General features: G+C 45.7%; 1 protein-coding gene across 1 annotated transcript in view; it reads right to left on the bottom strand.

The window, feature by feature from the left end:
- The window catches only part of PEPD (peptidase D), a 163,806-nt gene that overhangs the window by 21,535 nt on the left and 117,108 nt on the right, over positions 1-25,163 (bottom strand). The window contains exon 11 of the mRNA XM_058154728.1: positions 14,501-14,578. Within this exon, the coding sequence (XP_058010711.1) occupies positions 14,501-14,578 (78 nt within the window). The remainder of the gene's footprint in view (positions 1-14,500; positions 14,579-25,163) is intronic.

The following is a 25,163-nucleotide window of genomic DNA, read 5'->3' as shown; positions in this document are numbered from 1 at the left end:
AAAGCCTCAACATCTTTTTTGTAATGTGATGACCACAACTGGATGCAGGATTCCAGGTGTGGCCTCACTTGAAGCTTTATAATAAGGCAGAGCCCCCATGATTCTCACAATCTGGAATGGGACGGGACCGACCAAAAGGTCTGTCAATCCTGGTTTGCTGTGAAATTCATGGGTGACTCAGGCCCAGTCAATTTCTCAGGTGATTCCATTTTATAGGCTGGCTGGCTGGCTGGCTAAGGAAGGGGAAAGTTGGTCTCTGGTCCGCTTGGAATAGCCATGCCAAGGCAAAAATCCATCCAAAGCAAAAACACCCCCTTTCCCCACTTAAAGCCTTCGTCAATATCAAGGCAGGTAGCCCAAGAGAGATGAACGGCTGCTGATCTGAATCACTCTGTAGCAAAGAAGGGACTGACGAGTGCCCCTCCCCTGCTCAGCTCCAGCGATCATGGCCAAGGGTTGTGTGTGTGTGACCCCCTCAACTCCTATAACAGGGGTCTCCAACCTTGGCCACTTTAAGCCTGGCGGACTTCAACTCCCAGAAAGCATTCTGGGAGTTGAAGTCCTCCAGGCTTAAAGTGGCCAAGGTTGGAGACCCCTGTCCTATAAGCTCCCTTGTCATGGTACACAGGCATCAGAAAGCTCCAGAGAGACATGTATCTAGTGCAGTGGTTCTCAACCTTTATAGTGCTGCGACCCCTTTAATACAATTCCCCACGATGCGGCGACCCCAACCGCAGAAGGGGAAAAAAAGCGGCAAACTGCTTTTTTTTAATTTATCGCGCCTGAAGCCGTATTGGGTAGCGATCTGATCTGCTTGCGATTGCCTTGAGGACGGAGGCATTAAAGCGGAGACTCCTCCCCTATTAAGTTTATTGCGCCCGAAGCCAGATTAGGCTAGCGATTGGGAGCGATTGCAGCTGGCTTGAGAGGGAGACATCAGAGCAAAGATTTCTCTCTTTTTTAATTCGTCGCGCCTGAAGCCGAATTCGGCTAGCGATTTGAAGAGCCTGCAGCTGGCTTGTGGAGTCAACCATTGGAGCGCGATTCTTCGACTCGCAAGTATACTTCCCATATTTCCGATGGTCTTAGGCGACCCCTGGCAAATCGTCATTCGACCCCCAACGGGGTCGCGACCCACAGGCTGAGAACCGCTGCTCTAGTGTTTCAATAATTGGGGGCATTCCTGCAGTGGCGAGGGACATCCCAAAGCATCCGTGGTAGCCCAAGAACTATTCCAAAAGTGGGAAGAGGACTTAAGAGTTGAAATGGGCCAGTGCTCTCCAACCCCCAAACGCCTCCAAAGGCCTGCACCTTTGGCCTCTGTTTCTCTGGGCTACCCCTGCCCCCCCCATAGAGCCCAAATAACCATCAAAAGCTCGCTAAAATATTGGGTGAACTCAACCTGAAATATCTGACCATTCTATTCAACTCAGCTTGAAATGCTCCTCCACTGATTCAGTTAGAACAGGGGTGTCAAACTTGATTTCACTGAGGGCTGCATCAAGATTGTGTTTGATTTCAGGGGGCCCGGGTGGGTGTGGCCTGCTCAATGTCTCTGTCGGGGAAGAGACATGTCCCTGTGGCAGCCTCAGTGTTATGCCAGTGAAAATGGGCTCACGAGCTCCGTTTCCAGCTGAGACGGCCTCCTGCAACTCTCTGGCAGTGAAAATGGACCTTGTGTGTGTGTGTCTCTGCGGGCGGCCCTTGCGAGCTCAGTTTTCACTGGCAGAGGCACAGCCAGAAACAGAGCTTGGGAGCCTGTTTTCACTGGCAGAAGCACTGCGGGCTGGTCCCTCGCTGTTTCCAGGGTGGCCCCGCGGGCCAGGTCTAAGCGCCCCGTGGGCGCATCCTGCCCACCGGCTTTGACACCCCTGAGTTAGAAAATCAGAGGCCCCACTCCGGTGACCATTTTCATTGGTACACAGGTGGAATGCTCAGTCGGTTGTCTTCACTGCAACACAGCTGCCACCGCTACCAATTCCAGCTAGAATGGCAACTTGCCTATGAATTCTGTCCATTTCAAAATCAGAAGGTGCTCAACAGGAAAGGGCTGGTGAACCCCATTTGCTCGTGCTGAATAATTCAGCAGCCAAGAATGATCTAGGTGCACCTGACCTCCGTGGCTTGGTTATTTCCCACGTGCATTTATATCCTGTGCAAACACTTGTCTGTTGTGGAACTCCAAGTTATGAAACTACAGCAGCCCTTCATCGAGATGCCACGAGGGTTTGCAAGCAACATGGACATCCTGTGAGAATTCTCTGCATTGCAGACGGGGAGTTAAAATGAAAAATGAAAACGGTGTTGAAATACTGCATGATCCGAAAAGGCCAGGGAGCCAACTGGGGGCACTGTATCAACGGCTTTCATTCGTTCCAGGGACTTTCAGGAGCTGGCCTGGGAGTGGCAACCAGTTTGGCCTATTTTTCCCCTGGACATCTGTGCTGGAGTCCCGGCACCCGGCTAGAACATTTTGCTCCCAGTGCACTGATCAAACAATTGGAGATTAAAGTCCCAGGGCAAAAGTCATTCTTTTGATGATTGCCTTTTACTGTAAATAGCACCATGCCTACACCGGGTATGTAAAAGGTCATCGCTTCCATTCCTGCCATGAATGGGAGACACGGCACACAAAGCGTTGAATTCCATTCCTGGAACACTGAATGAGTTGTCTTTGGCGCGGGACCAAGCTATGATGTGCTGTGACTTAAACAGGCCGGCTTCCAAAGGCAAAGGTGCTTATCGGGCTTCTGAAACCAAGGAGGATGTCAGTTCTGAAGCTGGCCTGACTGAGGCCATCTTGGAGGCTTCAGTGTTACCACAGTGGAAATGAGGGTTAGGAAGAGGGGAATAGAGAAAGTGGGACCAAGGACATTCCCACAGGTGGCTGAAGAGAGGAGGAGTGAAGTTGCCAAGCAACCGGACAGCACGTTGATTGGACCATGTGACTGATTTTTTGGAAAAATGAGGGAAACTTTTACTTTTGATTAGGTGAAAACTGTGGGACCTGTTAGAGTCGGATTTCACCAGTCTGTGCCAATATGATGTATCAAATAAAACTTCTTTAAGGAATCTACCTGCCTTGGAGTTCTGTTTGCTATGGGTATATTATTTGGAACCCTGACAGAGGAGAGGCTCAGACGAGATCTTTCCACTGCCTTTGAGAGCAGGAACCAGACGTCTGGTCCCCAGGGAAGGCTGGTTTCACAAGCCAACTTCTGGCCAACAGAGAGAGCAAGTCTGGTTTTCAGAGACGATCTCAGACTACATCCATGTTTTCCAATGGCATTTGCTCCTAAACTGGAAGCTCCTTGCAAAATCCTTTGGGCTCAGCCCTTTCCAAGCCATCCAGGGTGGGATGTAAGTCCAAGTACCTGGAATGGAGGAGGGAGAGAAAGCTGGTGCTGGAGTTTTTCAGGAGCCATCACTTTGGCCATTCTGCCTTTCAGTTAGACCAGAGATGGGGAACAATGGCCCCTTTATGACCTGTGGACTTCAACACCCAGAATTCCTGAGTCAGCATGGCTTGAAGTCCAGAAGTCATAAAAGGCCATCGTTCCCGACCACTTAGTTAGACCATGCTGAGTTGCACCTATGTTGGCTGGAAGCAACACATTACTTTTATGTCCTCATTGTATCAGTGGGCTGCCATGAAAACGGGGGGGGGGAGGGGGGATTAAGAGAAAAAAACAAGTCTCTTAACACTCCCCAATAGGAGCATTTGAGGGTCTAACAGTAAAATGTAGGGTGCAGGAGTAGTTCTGTAATTGTTCTGTGAGGGCTAAAATTGCAAAGGGTTGTGGAGAAAACTTGAACTTCATGCTGCGAATCCAAAGTGGGGGCTGCACTTTCAGGCAGACGGATTCACTAGGACCCTGAATAGGGAGGAAGAATTTTGTTATTTGACAAAGGGTGCCATGAAGGTGGGATGTTGGGGGGAAGGAAGAAGCCAATGTGGAGAAGAGGAGAGGAGAGGAGATCCTAGAGAGTGATGAACTTTATGCTTTTAAAGTACAGGTGGAGAAAGAGAATCTGGGCCAGTTTCTCCTAGCATGCTGGATTTGGAAACAGGGGCCTGCAAAGCCCCTTAAAAGTATCCCTTTCCTGGGCTATACAATGATTTATTCAATTCTAGGCATCCGTGTCTTTTAACTTTTATCATTCCTATATGCATCTCTAAATACTTGTTTCATCAGTCCTTCAATTTGTTTTCATCCCAAACCATTTCCTTGCTTTTATTCTCAATTCCATCCATACTTCCAGAGGGCCCTTCTTTAGCCGGCTTCCCCAATAATGCTTGATCTCCATCCTGACTCTTCTCTGCAGCCTGGTGGATTTGCAGCTGAAGGAGGGTTGCCCAAAGGGGCTTGTTAAGGGCTCTGCGTTCCCTTGGAGTAAAATGCTGAGCGGGGATCCCCAGGGCTCAGTCCTTTCTTGATGCAGTGCTATTTAACACCTTTAGAAATAGAGGGCGGAATGGAGCGGCTCCTTATCCAATTTGCAGATACTAAACTGGGATTAGCTAATGCAGGAGACTGACTCTCACCGGGCAGGGCAGTTTTAAACAAAGTGAATCATTTGATTTCTGAGATGTGGGGTGCTGGAGGATTTAAAACAAAAAACTTGAATATATCTGGGGACAAATGAAATTTACGCCCCCCCCCCCAAAAAAAAGATACAGCAGAGAAAAATCTAGAAAGGGAATAGATAAAGGGATAAGAACACATAAAAGCAGCAGTATGCCAATAAATCAGTTTTCCTTCGAAATGAATTGTACTACAACACTCATAATCCCCATCTTTATGAGAGGTAAATATTAGATTTGTTCATCAAATTATTTTTTTCCTTGAATTTAAACTTTCCAGATGAGAGGAAGTTGCGTTTATAAAATAAATAAAAAAACATTTTATTTTTATTTTTTTCCAAAAGAGGAAAGCGAGGAATAGATTTAAAAGAACCTATTGCTAAGTAGTGGAAAACCCGAATAAAAACGGGCCTTGACATTATTGTAGAGAGAGAAAAAAGTTGCTTTGAAAGGAAACCTTTTAAAAGGAAAGGGAGTTATTTTGCGCTCACCACGAGATGGCACAATATCCTAGGAAAGTATCTGGGAACTTTTCCCAGCTACATCTAGAAATTATATCCATTTTGGCCAGAGACAAGACAGCATCCTGTTGGGTACAAAATGCCAGGGAGCCTCACCCAGAGCATGGCCTCCCTCCATTTATCATAAAGACAAGACTGTCAAAATCTCAGCATCTTTTTTTTTTTTTACAAAAACCCGGCACAGAACTCCGACTGCACCTTTTCCGAGTAATGTGTTTTATTCGAAGGCAGCAGCTTTTTCGGAGCTGCCTCCCCATTTCCCCGAAAGGGCCACTTCAGTCAAACTCCTCCGTGCGTCTGGCAGGGCGCATTAAATACGGAATGGAAAAGCTTCAGCTTTTCATTTGTGAAATTGCAAAGCAGCTCGGGTTTAGATGGGTCGGTTCCTCCGCTTCATGGGGTGAAGGAAATGGGGAAGGAAAGGTTATGGCAGAAGCCCCGCTCAGGATGGCTTTTTGGTCCAGGACAGCAAGCCAACAAGATAATCCATTAGACCAGCCTTTGTCAACCGTGGCAACTTTAAGATATGTGGATTTCAACTCCCAGAATTCTGGGAGTTGAAGTCCACATATCTTAAAGTTGCCACGGTTGAGAAACGCTGCAATAGACCACACTTTCCCGAGAATCCAGTAATGTCGTTTGCCAAGGTTGCCTCCTCAGGTTTATCTGTAGCACATGGGTAACCCTGGATGGGAAAATAGAGATAGGTTTCCTACCGACACCGAGGGGAGGGGAAAAATCTCTCAGAATAGAAGCCCAGGGTTGGAAGGTACTAAGAACGTCTCTCCCAGGTGACCCCATCTGACCTCGCCCAGCATAATCAAGCAAGATAGGTGAGTTGGCGTTTCTTATCCATCTCTGAACCCGATGAGTCAGTGTATAGATGAAAAGGAAATGTTTTCATTTTCCATGGCGACACTGCCCTCGCCCGGAGAAAGAAATCACAGCATGGGGACTCCAGAGCCACCTTGTGTGCAATTTGAGAATCAAGAAGGCATCTCTCTCTCTCTCTCTCTCTCTCTCTCTCTCTCTCTCTCTCTCTCTCTCTCTCTCTCTGTTGCTTCCAAGGATTTTTGCAGCCGTTCATGATCTTGAGCTCCGTCAAGTCAGAAAACTGGATCACACTATCTAGACTTGGAGCCTCTTTGACCAAGGAAAAAAGCTACATGGTTCTAACAAAAAAAGATTGGAGTATAATAACTAAATTTCAGCTGCAGAGGGATATCCTGCTTACTCCTTAGCAGCAGCCTGTTGCTGCTGCACCCTCAGCCACAAATTCTTCGATTCTTCACAGAAGGGCCTCTGTGGCTCAGACTGGTAAGACAGTCTGTTATTAACAGCAGCTGCTTGCAATTATTGCAGGTTCAAGCCCCACCAGGCCCAAGGTTGACTCAGCCTTCCATTCTTTAAAAGGTAGGTAAAATGAGGACCCAGATTGTTGGGGGCAATAAGTTGACCTTGTATATAATATACAAAAGGATGAAGACTATTGCTTAACATAGTGTAAGCCACCCTGAGTCTTCGGAGAAGGCCGGGATATAAATGCAAATAATAATAATAAAAAAGCTACCCTTAGCAAGGAAGCAGCAGAGCTGGATCCCTGTCGGCCTTCTCGGGCTGCCTGGAGCCGCCATCCTCTCTGCCAGCCCATCAGGAGGAAGGGAAGCACCAGGCTCCTCTCTGGTGGGCAGGGCAGCTGCCATTCAGGGTGCCTGGAGGGGAGGGAACTGACCCAAGGGGAAAATGTTGAGGCTTGACCCAGAACGATGGAAGGAAGACCTCTTCTTGGATTAATTGCGGCAACTGTGTCGAGAGGTGCACAAATAACACCCAGCATCTCCTTGTCTCGGGTACGCTGCGCTCCTGGCAACTGGCGGGTCAGGAAGCCTTAAGGAAGTTGGTCCTCTTAGATCTGCAGCAGTGGTGGGTTTCAAATTTTTTTACTACCAGTTCTGTGGGTGTGGCCTGGTGGGCGTGGCAGGGGAAGGTTACTGCAAAATTCCCATTTCCTCCCAATCAGCTGGGACTCGGGAGGCAGAGAATAGGTGAGGGTGGGGCCAGCCAGAGGTGGTATTTACCGGTTCCCAAACTACTCAAAATTTCCGCTACCAGTTCTCCAGAACTGGTCAGAACCTGCTGAAACCCACCTCTGATCTGCATCCTGGCTTCCCTGCTACTATTAATACTTGAATTTACAGTTTGTTTATTTATTTATTTTATTCGATTTTTATACCGCCCTTCTCCCGAAAGACTCAGGGCGGTGTACAGCCAAGTAAAAATCACAATATAAATATTAAAAGAAATTAAAACAAACATATTATAAAGTGGCCGAATTTAAAACAATTTAAAACATTAAAATATAAATAACCACAATAAAATTTTAGGCCAGTTAAATGAACAGGTAACAGCAGGGGAGGTAAAATCCCTCTTCCTCTTCAAACCCCCAAGCAAATGTGTGGGTGAGTGGGCGATACTCTACAGCAGGGGGTCTCCAACCTTGGCAACTTTAAGCCTGGCGGACTTCAACTCCTAGAATTCTGAGAGTTGAAGTCCGCCAGGCTTAAAGTTGCCAAGTTGGAGACCCCCCTGCTCTACAGCACCGTGGATTAAATGCCACTTCATAATTGACCTCTCAAGATGTGCAGAACCTGCTGAGAACCGCACACATTGCATCCCATAATACTACTAATGAGTAATAATGCTAATAAAAAGCTGCTGAGCACCAAGACCCGAGGAGGCAATAAACAGTTCTTTAAAAGCCGAGCCTAAATAAAACGCGAACGTGTTTCCCCAGCATTATTAATATTCTGGGACAAAAGAAAATGGTTTTGAACAACAGCAGCAAAAGACCGTCGGCTTCAGGCCAGGAAAACCTACCAAACCTAGCTTAACACAACGTTGAATTTTCTCCTGAATGCATTGATCAAAAGCAAACAAAGGACAGGAACTGCACAAAAAGGCAGGCCGGGCATCAAGAAAGAGTCCCCCGTGTCCAATTTTCGAAATGTGCTGCATTTCATCTCCCTCCGTATTTCCAAGAGCTCCGTGCAGAAGCCATCTTTTTATCTTGGGCTTGGAGGAATCATTTGCTCCCTCTTGAGCACAGAAGGAAGAGCTCCGTGCATCCGTTTGGAAAGATGCAAACAAAGAACCATCATCCACCCCAACCCACTGGCCTGAAATGATACCTAGCATGAAATGCCATCCCATTGCTACGTCCCTGCTTAGCTAGATGCCAGGCTGTCCTGAGCAATGGGGAGAGGGAGCTGCAAGGGGGGGAGGGGAATGAAGGAGGGAAAGAGGAAAGGAAACCGAAAGTCTTTCTGTCGTCCTGGCTGAGGAATTCTGGGAGCTGAAATCCACAAGTCGTAAAGTTGCCAAGGTTGGAGACCCCTGACCTTTACCATCTCACATAAGTGACTGTCTAGACTCTTCTTGAAAACCTCCAGGGATGGAGCGCCCAAAATTTCTAGTGGCAAGCTGTTCCACTGATTAATTGTCCTCACTGTTAGGAAGTTTCTCCGTAATTCCAAGTTGCTTCTTTATGATTACCTAACGGAATGCAAGCCTGGGCAGCTGGGGACTGTTAGCAAAATAAGTAGTTTGAATACTATTGGAGACTTACGGATAACCATGTGGGGGGGACCTAAAGGGGAATGTTAACTCTATGCTTTGGGCGTGAAACACTAGATTTGGTTTTGCTGCATTTTAACTGCTTGGCTTTAGTAGACTTTCACTAGCCATGAGTTTGAGAGCCGTTCTTTTCTAATTGACCAAGTGGGGATGGCTGTCACCCAGACTCAATTATTGTTGGGAGGGCAGCTGTCGTGCAACCCCTCGGCAAATCCCAAAAGATACCAGTCCGTATTGGATTTGAGCTGAAGATGCATCCACAAATCCCTGTAACACTTCCTAACTGCTAGGAAGTTTCTCCTTAGTTCTAGGTTGCTTCTCTCCTTGATTAGTGTCCATCCATTGTTTCTGTCGTGTCCCACTCCTCCTCTGACGGCCGGGTCTGGGAAGTCTGTATCAAGCGTGGCCATGAAGCCTCTGCAGCTTTGCCAAATTCCTGTCAGAGTTTTCAGGGCAGGCAGGAATCCAAGGTGTGACTTCAGTAACCAGATGAGACTTTGCCTGACTCAAGGAATGCCAAAAAGCAGATCCTTTATATAGGCCATGGGGTGTGGCTCCATGACTCAGCACTTATCCAGGCCTGCCCCTCCCTTCCTTTTGCTGACGTCGCCTCTCCATTCTCCGGAAGCAGGGATCTGTCCACTTTTCGTCCTCCTGTCAGCTGCCGGCAATTCTAGCTCGTGGCTGGCTTCGTGCTCACATGCTGTAGGGAGGTTTGTTTGCTCAGTCTGTCCGGGCATGGTGCCAGGGCTGGGGGCTGGAGGCATGCCAGGCCATTCTTCTTCACTATCAGTCTCTGGCTCAGATAGCAGGAGATGGGAGGGGCCCGGCTGAGGAGAGGAGGGCGGGCGAGGCACAACAGTTTCTTGCCCTGCCTTCAGGTGCTTTGGAGAATAGCTTAACACCCCCCCCCTTCTTTGTGGCAGCCCCTCAAATACTGGAATCCTGCTGTCATGTCACCCCTAATTCTCCTTTTCTTTAGAAGAATTAGAATAGAAGAACTTGAGAGACTCCTCCACCCAACAGACACACAGGACATCAGTTATTCTCTTTTATGAAAGGGCTGGGGGGGGCAGGGGAACATGTAAGCCACAAGCTCTACAATTCGTATTTCAAAAGTGACAAGCTCTGGCTTTTGCAACTGAAAAAAATATATACATTTCTGACCTGAGAAGTTTGATATTTGGAGGATCAGAAAGAGAACAAGGAGAGCTGCTGCAAATGGTCTGTGTTTTGTAGCTGGGCACAACGTGACACTCTCGTTTGTGTTCCCTCAGTCTCCTTTGGGAGCCCCCTTCCCTAAACAGGCAACCCTGATAGTGGTGGGAGGGCTCTGTGACCTCAGCCAGAAGGCCAGACAAGCGAAGGCAGCTGCAGAAATTGATGTGCAGGAGCAGAAAACATAGAATTAACCTCTCCTCTTTTTCTGCAGCAGACCCTGCATGCCCTCAATTTCTATTCGGGAGTCCGTGATTTGGCCATAGAAGAAGAGGAAGGAGCCTCCGGTAACAATTCTTCACAGAAGCAAGTGAAAGCTGCATTTGCACGTGGGAACGCCGCAAGGCAGGCTGGAGAAGGAGAACCCATTTATCTCATGGGGGCAAAGCCTGACCTTAGTTTGAGACCAGACAACCTGTCACCCTTGAGTGCTCCTTTCGGAGATGTTTCCTCAACTAAACAGATAAAACCGAATGACCACAGCAGGCAGAAAAGCAGAGGGAGCAGGAGCAACTTCTACTCAGGTTCCCCAGTGACTTCGCTTGTGGGAAGCTGACAGGGAGAGGCCAACGACAACTCGCCACGACAAACTTGCCACAGCCATCTTACCCCAGCTAACTTACTGCAGTCAGCTCGCCACAGGGCAAGAGTTACACTGTTCTGTCCCCTCCCGGCCTCAGCCACGCGAGCTGGCTAAACGAGCCAGTAATTGAGTTCACAGCTGCTATCAGTCCTGGAAGGAAATCTGCAGCTGCCTGCCAAAGTCTTCCTTTTATCTTGGGGTTGCCAGGCAACCAGGAAGTCAGCAGTCCAGGCCGAATGTTCAGCTCAATTCTCCAAGAGTCAAAGAGTTCAGCTCACTTTTCCATAAGTCAAATAGTTCAGCTCAATTTTTGCTCGTCACGGAGCAGAAGAGCAGCAAGGGCTGCTTTTATACTCTGTGGGGTGTGGCTCTGTGACTCAGCACTTCCTAGGCCTGCCCCACCCCTGCTTCTGTTGTTCCCGCTTCTCCTGCCTATGAAACCTAGGGTCCAGCCAGGCCTGATTGCCATCAGCTGGGTCTGAAGGCGTGGCCTGGGGGGGGGAAGAGTCAGGGGACGGAAGCCTCGTTATCTCCTCCACCTGGCCTGCCTCTGGCTCCTGGAGCTGAGCCAGGGAAGCCGTGCTCCTGAGGTAAGTCCTGATGGCCCTTCCCCCTCACTTTCCGAGTCACTTTCTGGCAGGGGGCCCGGCTCGGGGGGGCGCAGACACAACATACACTAATATCAAAGAAATAGTCAAAAAGACTCATTAACGAAAGGATGCCAAAGAAGAAACAAAATGTGAATGACAAAAATTAAAATTATTTTTAAAAAGTATTTTAAATCAGGGGTGTCAAACTCAAGGCCCACGGGCCAAATCTGCTGGCAAGCGTGCTTAGATCTGGCCCCTGGGACCACCGTGAAAACAGTGAAGGACCGGCCCGCGGCGCCTCTGTCAGTGAAAAGGGCGCTTGGGAGGGCCACATGCAGCCCTGCCAAGCTTCATCTTCGCTGGCAGAGGGTTGCAGGAAGCTGTCACAGCTGAAAACGGAGCTCGGGAGCCCATTTTCGCTGGCAGAGTGCTCTGGCCCCTGACAAGAGTGACGTTGAGCTGGCTCCGCCCCCTGGCCCCGCCCCATGGTCAAACACAGTCCTGATGCGGCCCTTCATGAAATCGAGTTTGACAACAATCATTTGTTTTAAATAATTAAATCGAATTGCTGAATTGCTCAACCACAGCGCGTTGGTTGAGGCAGGTTGTCGCATTCTGGGCAGGGAGTATTGGAAATCAGACCATGGCTGACTGTGGTGGTATTGCAGCAGTCAGAAGGTTGCCAGAACAGCTGGTCTGAAGGTCCTTCAAATGTCAACCCTGGAGGCCTTCTTTAAGTCAGCCCAGAAGAGGTAACTTGATTCAAAAATCGTTGTTCCGTGATGCACCAAACCCTGCACCATCCTCGCTGCTCTTTTCTGCCCTCTTGCCAGTCCTTCAGCATCCTTTTTCAGATTGTGGTGACCTGAACTAGACACCCTGTTCCACTGGCCAGCAGTGTCCTTTTGATTCCCCAGAATGAATCCGTTGAGGTAGTCCTCAACTTATAACCATTCGTTTGGCGACCATTCAAAGTTGCAATGGGCCTGAAGAAAGTAACTTTTGAGTGTTTTTCACACTTACAACCCTTACAGTAGCCCCATGGTCATCTGATCAAAATTCAAGTTGCTTGGCAACTGGCACAAATTTATGACGGTCGCCGTTCACATGATCCCCTTTTGCGACCTTCTGGCGAGCAAAGTCAATGGGGAAGCCAGGTTCATTTAATAACGGTGTTACGAACATAACAACCGCAGTGATTCACTTAAAAACAGTGGCCAGAAAGGTGGTAAAATGGGGCTAAACCTGTTTAACTGCTGTCTTGCTTAGCAACAGAAATTTGGTCAATTGTGGTCATATGTCGAGGACTAGTTGTACTGATCAGGGATGGTTTCCCAACCTTTTAGATAGTGCTCTTTTCTAACCTTATCTGGAGATGGTGAAGGCTTCATACCCATGAACTCTTTCACCAACCTACCACCCTTTTTATCTATAAAGAGTTGCTGGCTTCTTCTGGCAAATGTATGAGAAAGTTGGTCCCAGCTGAACGGCTCTCTCTGAAAATGGCCATTTGATGCCACGAGCCTGTGAAATTTGAGGAAACAGCAGGATATCTGTATATCTCACCTGCGGACTGCCAAAAGGGGCCGGATAGCTCAGGCTGGTAAGGCCTGTTATTAAGAACACAAAAGCCTGCAATTACTGCAGGTTCGAGCCCGGCCCAAGGTTGACTCAGCCTTCCATCCTTTATAAGGTAGGTAAAATGAGGACCCAGATTGTTGGGGGGGCAATAAGTTGACTTTGTAAAAATATACAAATAGAATGAGACTATTGCCTTATACACTGTAAGCCGCCCTGAGTCTTCGGAGAAGGGCGGGGTATAAATGTAAACAACAACAAAAAAAGTTCCATCCCTTCTTTTAGTACCAAGATAGCATTTATCTATCTTGTTCATGTGCAAAGAAGAGCAACTAAGATGATCAAAGGCCTGGAGACTAAAACATATGGAGTATTAGTCAGTGGAGACATATGAACAGTTGCAGGATTTGGCTTGGCTAATCCAGAGAAAAGAAGGATGGGGGGGGGGGGCATGATAGCCGTATTTTAGTATTTGAGGGGCTACGCCAAAGAAGAAGGGGGTCAAATTATTCTCCAAAGCACCAGAAGGCAGGACAAAAAACAATGGGTGGACAGTAATCAAGGAGAGAAGCAACTTGGAATTAAGGAAACACTTCCTAACAGGCAGGTAAATTAACCAGTGGAACAGCTTGCCACCAGAAGTTGTGGGTGCTCCAACAATGGTTTTTTTTTAAAGAAGGCCTTTTTTTTTGGCGGAAGAAAAAATGCTTTTAAAAATAAAAAACCCCAAAACCTCTGATGATCATGTGACTCAGCTGGGCATGGGCGGGTGGTGGGGGGGGAAGGGATTTTTGCTACCGGTTCTCCGAACCACCCGCTGCCATTGTTACCGGATTGGGCGATCCGGTCCAAACCAAGAACATTTCACCCCTGCTAGACAGTCACTTATCTGAAATAGTATAGGTTCTCCTGCTTGAGCAGGGGGCTGGACTAGAAGACCTCCAGGATTCCTTCCAGTTCTATTCTGCTTGATTGATTGATTGATTTACACATGATTATCATTCTACTAGACCCAAAAAAGATACTTGTGACCTGCATTTGAAGTTCTAATGGTGGCCCCCTCTCCAGAGTCACAGGATTGCATTTTGGGCACTCAGCAGCTGGCCCAGATTTAGAGCTATTTCTGGCCACGATTTACACCTTTTTTTTTTTGCCAGAAACCAGTCTTTACCTCTGGTTCCTGGCTTATGGAAAATGGGTTTTGCTTAATGACTACCATGCTTGCTTAACAACCACCACAAGAAAGGTCATAAAATTGGGTGCGTTCATATGACAACTCGCTTACCAATCATAATTCTAGACTCAATTATGGTCTTAAGTCGAGGACTCTCTGTACATGGGAATTTTTCTCAGTGCCATTCACACCAAATTTTTCAGCATGAAGGGAAAGATGAGCTATAAATAAAAACTTTAGAACAGCTTTTGCATCTATTACCAGACATCAGAAGAGGAGAATGTGCATCTAATCCTAGTTCCACAAGAATATAGGATCTGGATTTCTTTTGTCAAACAACAACAAAGGCACAAACTCAAAAACCAAGATTTTTGTTAGGATTGCAAAAATATACTTGATCGTATACAGGCCTAATACCTGCAAAAACATTAATAGCCGAACACGATTTTCTGCAAGAAGACTAGGGAAGGAAGACAGGTTGATAAATTAGAGAATATAAACTAAAAATTATGAACAGTTAAAATCTATACAGCTGTTGCTGCTGCAAAACTTGCATTCCTAGTAAGATTTTCTTCTCAATATGGATTGAAAGGTTAGGACAATAGGGCTTTCACTCACCAGAGATCTCCCTCTTCAATGGTTTTATCATTTGGAGCTCCAGCATGGCCGTAGTGCAAAACTGAGCTGTTATCGCCACTGAAATAACAATACACATTATAAATGATACAATATGTGCATTATCAATGTAGAATGAAAAGGTTATTGCATACTAAAAATATGAAAAAAAATTACATATTGCAAAAAATATACAGTTTATGCCTTTTTCTAGTGCTTGGCAAAATTATTAGTCCTGAATTGTATAACTTGATCTCTTAAATGGACAATCTTGACATTGAAAGTAAGGAAAAGAGGGCAGGAGGGAAATACCAGGAAACCTTCCTTTAGGTCATGCGGCCAGCATGATGTCGCGGAGCGCTGTTTCTCCCAAGTGGTACCTATTTATCTACTCGCACTGGCATGCTTCCAAACTGCTAGGTGGGTAGGAGCTAGGCCAGAGGAAAGATGGCTCCCCTTTCCCCCACCCCTGAGCTAGGTGAAGACGGGAGCACAACCCATTCTGTGATGCTCGTGTCTCAAACCCAGGCTGTTGGATTTTCAACCAACAAGCTCAGTGTCATTTTTGATGGTTTGTTTGGAGTATCTATTCCATCAACTGAAGAACTGGGCAAACTCAGTGCATGGGAAGCTGGGACGAAATGAGAGCGACTGAGCCCTGCCAAAGGCTCTTGCTTGGATAAACATTATTAGAGGACCAAATTATGTACTATTATACTAGGGCTGATTACTTGCCAGAGAATAAACAGGTTGGAAGCGAATGGTCTCATATATAAGAGACTGTTGCAGCAGAACTGGGAGTTCCAAAGGCAAAATGCTCGCATGGCTTGAGACTTAGGACTTCCTCCAAAGACTAGTTTTATCCCAACAGGAAACAGTTGGCTGTTTGTGGGCCACTCACAGTGATGTCACATTGCTTTTGATGGTCTGATCACCCTGTTCTACTATTCTCCTCCCAGCTTGGAAGCCTGCCCACAGCTGGACTAAATGAGCAATGGAGAACCTGTTACCCCACAGAAGCAGTGTCCGGCAGCAAAATTCCCTGCAGTTTGAGGATGGGAGACTCGCCAAATTGGGTGTTAGCCCCAAACAGATTTACGTGAGTAGCTATACATGTGGGAGAATAGGGTGCTGAACTCTGAAGCTGTAAAACCAACACTTCAGGGCGAAACTTATTTTAAGTTCTTCTGTACTTCTTAAAAAAATCTCTGGAAGTCAAATAGCTGGTATAAGAGGAGAAACGTCTGAGCTTGAATCTCCCTGTACATGTTAGTCTTTTACCTACAAGAAGACAGCTTTTCTTTCTTAAGAATGCATTCTCCCAACTCCATCAGCACTGGAGTCTTACCCCACGATCTGCATGTAAGGGAAGACTAGGCCTCTAGCCAGCCTACTCTGGAGAAGGACTTTCCCACAAAAGAGCTCAGTGGTAGTAGACCCCAGGTGACAGGGATCTTAAGCGGGAAAGATACAGCTTCACAGTGCTTTCCAGCCCTCTCTAAGCGGTTTACAGAGTCAGCCTCTTGCCCCCAACAATCTGGCTCCTCAGTTTACCCACCTCGGAAAGATGGAAGGCTGAGTCAACCTTGAGCCTGGTGAGATCTGAACTGCCAAACTGCAAGCAGCCAGCAGTCAGCCGAAGTAGCCTGCAGTACTGCACTCTCTAACCACTGCACCACCAGGGCTCTTGCTTTCAATCTGGCACAGGTCCACTATCTCTGCTTGGACTGGCACACTGAGTAAGCCCACCCCAAATCTGAAGCATTTGTTCAACTTTTGTTCAAGGTTGACTAAGCCTTCCATCCTTCCAAGGTGGGTAAAATGAGGATCCAGATGGTAGTGCTGGCTCTGTAAACTGCCTAGGCTATAAAACACTGTAAAGCGGTATATAAGTCTAAGTGCTATTGCTGTTGAATCTGGATACTGCACCATTTTAATCTAATATCTTCTCTGTAAAAGTCTTAACAATCTTTCCCAACATTTCATCTCCAATTAAATCCAGAGAAAACTAGGAACCACTCTTTTCCCCGCCCTTAAAGAGCTCAACGGCAAGAGAGAAATGGATGTGGCTGATTTCAAAAGCCATCAATGAGGAAGCATCACTTGGCCAGTTATAGTACAACAGACATCTCAACTGGCATCTCAATTAAAGGCAATGTTTTCCAGATTGCTTTAATTCTGGACAAAGAAGTTCTAAAAGAAAGGGCTTACAGAAAAAAGGTTAAGGAGATTTTACAAATTACTAGTTTACAGTCTACAAATTAACTTTCTAAGAAAAGTGGGAGAACTTGTGGGCTGCATAAGAAAAATTCCAAAGGTTTAATTGCTCCCCAAGATCCACATTTCCTGAACAAACAAGCAAAACGTCTCTGCCACTGTTTTGCTCATGCATTTTTCATCCAGGATCCACTGAGAAATATTATTTTGCTGCTTTGTCTGGGTTGGCTTTAAAAAAAAAATCATTTAGATTGCCTCCCTAAAGCAAAACGCATGTGCGCCCATCTGCAAGCACACTATAAATGCCAAGACAATTTAGCAGACAAGGAGTATTGCAGGGGTATGCTAATGAAGAAAAAAAGCCCCGTGCATTTTAGAGAGGAAGTAAACTTTGGAGAATCTGAACTATGCATCCTGGCACAAGGTAAATTCCCATTACAGACCTAGAATGATCGAAATATTTAGGAAATAATTCAATACATTAATATGCCAATAAAGTTTGAGAGTCTGTGAGGTGGACAATTTGAAAGTCAGCTGCAGGATCAATCAGAATAGAGCTGGAAGAAACCTTGAAGGTCTTCTAGTCCAGCCCCCTGCTCAAGCAGGAGATCCTATATCATTTCAGATAGGTAGTGATCTAATCTCTTCTTAAAAACCTCCAGTTTTTAAATTTATGGGGCGACCACAATTTCTGAAACCTGTTCCACTGGTTAATTGTTCTTACTCTTAATAAATTTCTCCTTAATTCCAGGTTGCTTTTCTCCTTGTTTAATTTCTGTTCATTGTTTCTTGTCCTGCCCTCTGGTGCTTTGGAAAATAATTTGACCCCCTGTTCTTTGCAGCAGCCTCTCAAATATTGGAATACTGCTATCATGTGTCCCCCCCCCTCTTTTCTCTAGACTAGCCAAACCTACTCCTTCATATGTTTTCGTCTCCAAGCCTTTAATCATCCTAGTTACTTTTCTTTGCATTTTTTCCAAAGTCTCAACATCTTGTTTATAATGTGCCGACCAAAACTAGACGCAGTATTCCAGGTGTGGCCTTACTAAGGCTTTATACAGAAGTACTAATACATGATGTTAATTCTATGCCTCTGTTTATGCAACCAAGGATTTTATTAGCTCGCAGGGAGTTTTTTCTTCCCTAAAGAGCATCTACTGTCCACAAAAAGAACACAATTCTTTCATTAATATGCCCAATTTGATCTTCTGAATATTGTGGCCTTTGATTCACAAAAGATCTCTATTTATCCACTTTTTAAATTTGCAATGAGCCAACACACTCAAAATTCTGAGCTAGTCGGAGTTATTAAAGAATGAAAGATCACGCTCCCTGCTTGGTAGCAAGACCTCTTGCAAATTAAAGAATGGCAAGAGGAGGAAATTGAGAAGGAAAAATCCTCTTTTGTGAAACACTGAGAAATGAAGCCTTTGGAGACGCATGAAATTTTAAAAAGAGGGATCTATGTTGTAAACAAAACCATATTTAGCTTGACTCATACGGTGGCACAAGCAAGGTTAAAATGAAAAGAAAATGTACTTTACCAAGCATCTTTGAAATAGGAAGAGGAAGCAATATATTTTTAAAGAAAATCCACATGTATCCAGAATTGATTCATGAACAAGATGATGAGGGGACTGGAGGCTAAAACATGATGAGCAGTTGCAGGAGCTGGGCATGGCTGGTCTAGTGAAGAGAAGGACCAGGGGAGACAGGATAGCAGTGCTCCAATATTTGAGGGGATGTCACACAAAGGAGGGGGTCAAGCTATTCTCCAAAGCACCTGAAGGCCAGGCAAGGAATAATGGATGGAAACTGAACAAGGAGAGATTCAACCTAGAAATAAGGAGAAATTTTCTGACAGGGAGAACAATCAACTGATGGAATAGAAGTTGTCTTCGGAAGTTGTGGGAGCTTCATCACTGGAAGCTTTCAAGGGGAGACTGGACTGATATTTGTCAGAAATGGTGTAGGGTCTCCTGCTTGGGCAAGAGGTTGGACTAGATAAGGTCCCTTCAAACTTAGTTAATGTGTGTGTGTGTGTGTTAACAAGAATAGAATAGAATAGAATAGAATTTTTTATTGGCCAAGTGTGATTGGACACACAAGGAATTTGTCTTGGTGCATATGCTCTCAGTGTGCATAAAAGAAAAGATACATTCATCAAGGTACAACATTTACAACACAATTGATGGTCAATATTCTTGTAATTAAACTTCCAGAGTCCTTTCTTGGAAGTAACCTCTTACAACTTCTTCAAACATGTTGGACTTCCTTTATCAGCCTCTGTCTAATGCCAGGTTGGGAAAGGGCGAATAAATGAGAGAAGATTCAAAACGGATTCCAAAGTCCATCCAAAGCCTCCTCTGCCTCCCTCCAGACTCATTCCTGAAGCAGCCACACCTGACATCGATCCAATCTCTTACAAAGCCTTTGTCTGAGGGGCTGCTAAATCCCCTACAGATTCCATGCTGATTCCATGCAGGATCTCGCATCAGGCGACTGGTGTCCGATGGGCTGCAGTGTACATATTGTGCTCACAGTGCCCTGGCTAGTGTTAAGGCCAGTTGTCGGAAGCTAGACAACTGACTCACATTTATGATGGTTACAGTGTCCCAGGGTGATGTGAATCCAGGGGTGGGATTAGCCAGATTAGCCAAACTGGTAAAAAACTTAACAACCGGTTCACCCGAACCAGTATGAACTGGCTGCAGCCCACCTCTGGTTGTGATCCCCTTTTGCGACCTTCTGACAAGCAAAGTCAATGGGGAAACCAGGTTCAGTTAACAACTAAGTTAACAGATTAACAGAGTTGGAAGGGACCTAATAGGTCATCTAGTCCAATCACCTGCTCAAGCAGGAGACCCTCCACCATTTCTGACAGATGGCAGTCCAGTCTCTTCTTGAAAGCCTCCATTGATGAAGCTCCCACAACTTCCGAAGGTAACTCCTGTTCCATTGGCTGATTGTTCTCACTGTCAGAAAGTTCCTCCTCATTTCCAGGTTGAATCTCTCCTTGTTCAGTTTCCATCCATTATTCCTTGTCTGGCCTTCAGGTACTTTGGAAAACAGGTTGACCCCCTTCCTCCTCTCTGTGGCAGCCCCTCAAATATTGGAAGACTGCTATCATGTCTCCCCTGGTCCTTTTCTTCACTAGACTAGCCATGCCCAGTTCCTGCAACCGTTCATTGTATGTTTTAGTCTCCAGTCCCCGAATCATCCTGGTTGCTCTTCTCTGCACTTTTTCTAGAGTCTCAACATCTTTTTTTATAGTGTGGTGACCAAAACTGGATGCAGTACTCTAGGTGTGGTCTTACTAGGGTTTTATAGAGTGGTATTAGTACCTCACTTGATCTTGATTGTATCCCTCTGTTAATGCAAGTTAGGATTGTGTTGGCTTTTTTAGCTGCTGCTGCACACTGCTAGCTCATTTTTTTTTTTTTTCATTTATATCCCGCCCTTCTCCGAAGACTCAGGGCGGCTTACACTATGTATTTATTTATCATATTTAGCTGGTTGTCCACTAAGATTCCAAGATCCCTCTCATGGTTGCTGCTATTAAGCCTGGTTTCACCCAGTTTATATGTGTGCTTTTGGTTTTTCTTACGTAAGTATAAGACTTTACTCTTCTGTACATGGAATTTTATTTTGTTAGATAGGGCCCAGTGTTCAAGTCTGTCAAGATCCAGCTGGATCTCGAGCCTGTCTTCTAGGGTGTTAGCTATTCCTGCCAGCTTAGTATCATCTGCAAATTTGGTGAGTTCCCCTTTTATTCCCTCATCTAAGCCCTTTATGAAGATATTAAAGAGTATTGGGCCTAAAACGGAACCTTGTGGCACCCCACTGCTTACTTCTCTCCATGTAGACTTAAACCCATTAAGGACTACTCGTTGAATAAGGTTTGTCAGCCAGTTGCAAATCTATCTGGTGGTGATGTTATCTATCCCACTTTTTTCTAGCTTATGAAGAAGTAGGTTGTGGTCTACTTTGGCTTAGGGCCCGGGTACTTATGGGACCGCCTGCTGTTACCTTATGCCTCCCACCGACCCATACGCTCACACAGAGAGGGTCTTCTCAGGGTGCCGTCAGCCAAGGCCAAGAGAGGGCCTTCTCTGTTGGAGCTCCTACGCTTTGGAACGAACTTCCCCCTGGCTTGCGTCAATTACCAGACTTTCGGACCTTTCGCCGTGAGCTGAAAACGCATTTATTTATTCAAGCGGGACTGGCTTAAATTTTTAAATTTTAAATAATTTTAATTGGGGTTACTATTTATGAATTTTAAGGGTTTTAAATTGGATTGTTTAAAATTTTCGGCCATTTATGGAATATGTTTATTTTAAGTCTTTATTTTAACTGTATATTGTTTTGTTTTATAATTTGGCTGTACACCGCCCTGAGTCCTTCGGGAGAAGGGCGGTATAAAAATCTAAATAAATAAATAAATAAATAAATAATAAATACTTTGTCAAATGCCTTACTGAAATCTAAGTATATTATGTCCACAGTATTTCGCTGGTCTACTAATTTAGTCACTATGTTGAAGAATGAAATAAGATTGGTTTGGCATGATTTCTTTTTAACAAACCTGTGCTGACTGCTAGTTATTACTTTATTTGTTTCTAGATGTTGGCAGATCTGTTTTTTAATTATCTTTTCCAATATCTTCCCAGGTATTGATGTTAGGTCTGTAGTTTCCTGGGTCTGTTTTTTTTTTCCCTTTCCTTTTTTGAAGATGGGAACCACATTAGCTCTTTTGCAGTCCTCTGGTAGTTCTCTGGTGTTCCAGGATTTTTGAAAGATGTGATGCAGTGGTTCTGGGATGACATCTGCCAGCTCCTTTAGAACCCTGGGATGTAATCTGTCAGGTCCTGGTGATTTGTATTCATCAAGATCAGACAGGTGTTCTCTTCCTATTTTTTTGCTTATTTTAACTTTTATTTCCAATCTGTTTTTTACAGTTATGTTTCTGGTAGGTTGGGCTATAGTTTCTTTTTGCGTGAAGGCCAATGCAAAGAACGAGTTAAGCAGCTCTGCTTTCTCTCTGTTGCCTGTTACTTCCTTGCCATTTTCTCTCTTTAGTGGACCGACTGTTTCCTTGATTTTTTTCTTGTTATTTATATTACTACTATTACTGTTTATTATTAGTATTACTAATTTAAAAACTGCAGTGACTCACTTAACAATTATGGCAAGAAAAGTCATAAAATGGGTCAAATCTCAGGTAACAAATTATTCACTTAGCAACATAAATTTTAGGCTCAGTTGTGTAGGAAGTGAAGGCTCTAAAAAAGAGACTGAGCAGTAGTCATTTGTCTGAAATGGTATAGGGTTTCCTGCCTGAGATGGAGGTTGGACTAGATGACCTCCAAGGTCCCTTCCAACTCCTCTCCTCTCCTCTCCCCTCCCCTCTCCTTCTATTCCTGTATTATTATTTAAAAGGAAAAAGCTGAGGTTTCATGTTATTACCTCATTATCTTTATTTTTCCTTGTATTTCTGTTATATTTTGATAAACTAATAAAATATTTAAATCAGCAATTACGAATCAGAAAATTAAAACTATCAATCTGCATCATGAAGAGATTTCCCGTAGCATGATGGTGAAAAGGCACATAGAGGATTGCAACAGTTTTCATATAGCTGAAGACCCAACTGGTCTGAAATAAATTATCCCAGCCATCTTTGGAACACTGCAACCTGTGTGCGGATTTCCCTGTGCCAACATGCCAGCTTCTCTACAAAACTGTGCATGCACTAGTTTTGTAAAGACCTGGACACATTATCAAAGAAGGCAGAAATCGTTTCCTGCACCATAAATTAAGTGAGAAGGGGGAAAGGGCTCTCCTTTCTCTTTTTCTGGTTTTATTTATTTCTACCAGACTTGGCATCTGTACATAAAGCCCTTGCCGGCCAGTCTTGGCTCTGTTTTGCCATGTAGCATTGCTGCTCAGTCCGAGACCTTGGTGGCCCCTTTTGCTGCAATCATGCGCTTTCTCAGAGGTCCTCATTAGTCTTATCTTGCCAGAGACCAAATCTGCCCAGCAGCTGGAGTTTGCAACAGCACCTTCCTCCTCATCTGATCTTCTCATGTATCCAACCCAACCAGAGAACATGATCAGCCTTTATCAGAACCATCCAAAATAACAATAGCAATCACACTTAAGACTTCACGGTGTTTTACAGCCCTCGCTAATAGACAAAGTCCCCCAACAATTTGGGTCCTCGTTTTATCGCCCTCAGAAGGATGGAAGGCTGAGTCAACGCTGAGGATCGAACTGCTGGCAGTCAGCAGATCATCCTGCAATCACTGCCCCATAAGGTCAGGTGGGGGGCTCACTACTCTATTCTTTCTCTCTGCTTCTCCCTGGAAAGATGAAACAGCTTCTCCTCCCCCCACCTCAGTAGCTGTTCCAAAGGAAGCTTGGAAGCTCCTGGTGCAGGGTTGGCTCTAAAATAAGCCAAGCTGTTTCCCATCATTTTGATAGAAAGTGCGGCTTTTCACGTAGCCAATCCGGTGCAGGCCAAGCAAACCCGCCCACTTCTAATTTGCACTAACAGAATGTTTTATACGGAATTCGGCTAATCAATTAACCCCAGATTAAATATGCATGAAAGGATTTCAGCGCTTGATGGCTGCTCAGCCATCTCGGCACTTCCCCTCATTTTGCCAGCACGACTTCTTTTATTTTTAATGAAGACTCTTTAAGTCCCATTTCCTTCTTGCTGGAAATATTGATCAGCGAGATGTTATTTTTATTGAGCCAACTTAGCAGCTTTATGATGGCACAAGTTTTAGTTCAGCTCAGCTCTCTGCCAGGGACCAGCGCAACAATTAAAAAGGTGCCCCCAGAAGCTGCTCAGCGGGTGGATGGCCTTCTGTTGTACTGGGCGAAAGGTTGTGGTTGAATCCCCAAATATTTTAGAAAGATAACCCTCCCTCCCTCCCCAAAGAAGAGCCAAGTATGCTGACTGAACACACCTGGAGAAAGAGCTCCAGTGCCAGGTCTTTTTATAACCCGCCCTTTCTACAGCCCCACAAGCACCAAATCCAAAACTAATAGTATATTCCATTATGAGTTGGGAAACAAACCTACACCTGTAAGCCCCAAAAGATGTTTTGAAGAATTGACCTCGCAAAGAGAGTCTCACAAATCCCCACCCCCACCCCAGCCAAAGCTGATCCACATCACAGCCTTAACTACTGGGACCCTCAACCGGCCAAAGGTTGCCCGCACAGAGTAGCCACGGCATGGGGGAGTGGTTTCTGAACAATGAAGTGGTACTTCTAAACTGGCTGTTCTGACCCAGCTCCCCAAACATGACAAACCCTCTGAGGTTAAATCAAAGATTCCTTTATTAGGAGCGCCGGCAGCCCCGGCAAAAGGTCTCTCTCACCGCAGGCTAACAAGTCTGTCTGGCAGGGAGATGAATAGTTCTCTGCCACATCTACTCATCCTCACCCCCTGCCTTTTATCCCCAGAGCTAGGGTGGGGCTTTGCTAGCAGCGGTGGCTCTTCCGTCCCAAGGACCGGCCCATAGATTTCCACTGCTCTCCTCTCCTCTGCCTTCTGCGCATCAACACATCAGGCACTGGACCCAGCTGTTCTTCCTCTTCCTCATCAGCCACCTTCAGACTTGGGGGCTGTTGACTCTCCATCTGAGGGCTGACAGATGGCATAAGCTCCACCTCTCCCCCCCCCTCTCTCTGCCAGCCCCATTCCCTCTTCCCTCTCCAAGCTCTCAGATTGCCTTGATGCTGACCCTGACTCCCATGCCTCCTCTTCATCTGATTGGGCTGCTGAAGGGGCACAATACTGGCAGGTAGGTATTTCCTCTTGGACACACCAAATACAGTAAATTCTATTTTGTAATAGCCACAGACCAAAGGAGAGGGTGGAAAAACTTGGAAGATTTATAGAAAAGGCACAAGTGGTAACATTTCTGCATTCTGGGCCTAAGGATATTCTTGTTGGTATCCCTTAGAGGAGGGGTCCCCAACCCCGGGTCCACTACCGGGCCTTGAGCCTTTCAGAACTTGGCAGCAGAAATGGCGGGCGAGTACACACACCTCCACATGTGCAAGCAGTGGGTGAATGCATGCACGTGTGTTCCATTTGCATGAGCGGCAGGTGCATGTCCCCAACACTTGTGCAAATGGAGCTGTGCGTGTGCGCTTGCCCGCCAGGTGTGCAGAACCAAGCCCTGTTCCCCCTGCAACACCAGTCCGCAAAGCCAAAAAGGTCAAGGAACTCTGCCTTAGAGTCAAGAGGGCAGCAGCTCTCGAATATGCCAGCAATCACCCCAATGTCAACCCTGAAGCTGAGCTGGCTGAGGCCATTTTGAAGCTTCAGTGTTGCCAGACTGGAGCTGAGGGATAAGTAGGGGGAAACCGAGATAGCTGGAGTTTGTAGCCAAAACAAAATACTTTCTCTGGGAACTAAGGACATTCCC

This window comes from Ahaetulla prasina, chromosome 12 (genome assembly GCF_028640845.1).
Source record: "Ahaetulla prasina isolate Xishuangbanna chromosome 12, ASM2864084v1, whole genome shotgun sequence".
NCBI classification, from domain to species: domain Eukaryota; kingdom Metazoa; phylum Chordata; class Lepidosauria; order Squamata; family Colubridae; genus Ahaetulla; species Ahaetulla prasina.
Note: the sequence above shows the minus strand (reverse complement) of the source record. Positions and strands in the feature narration are given on the sequence as shown.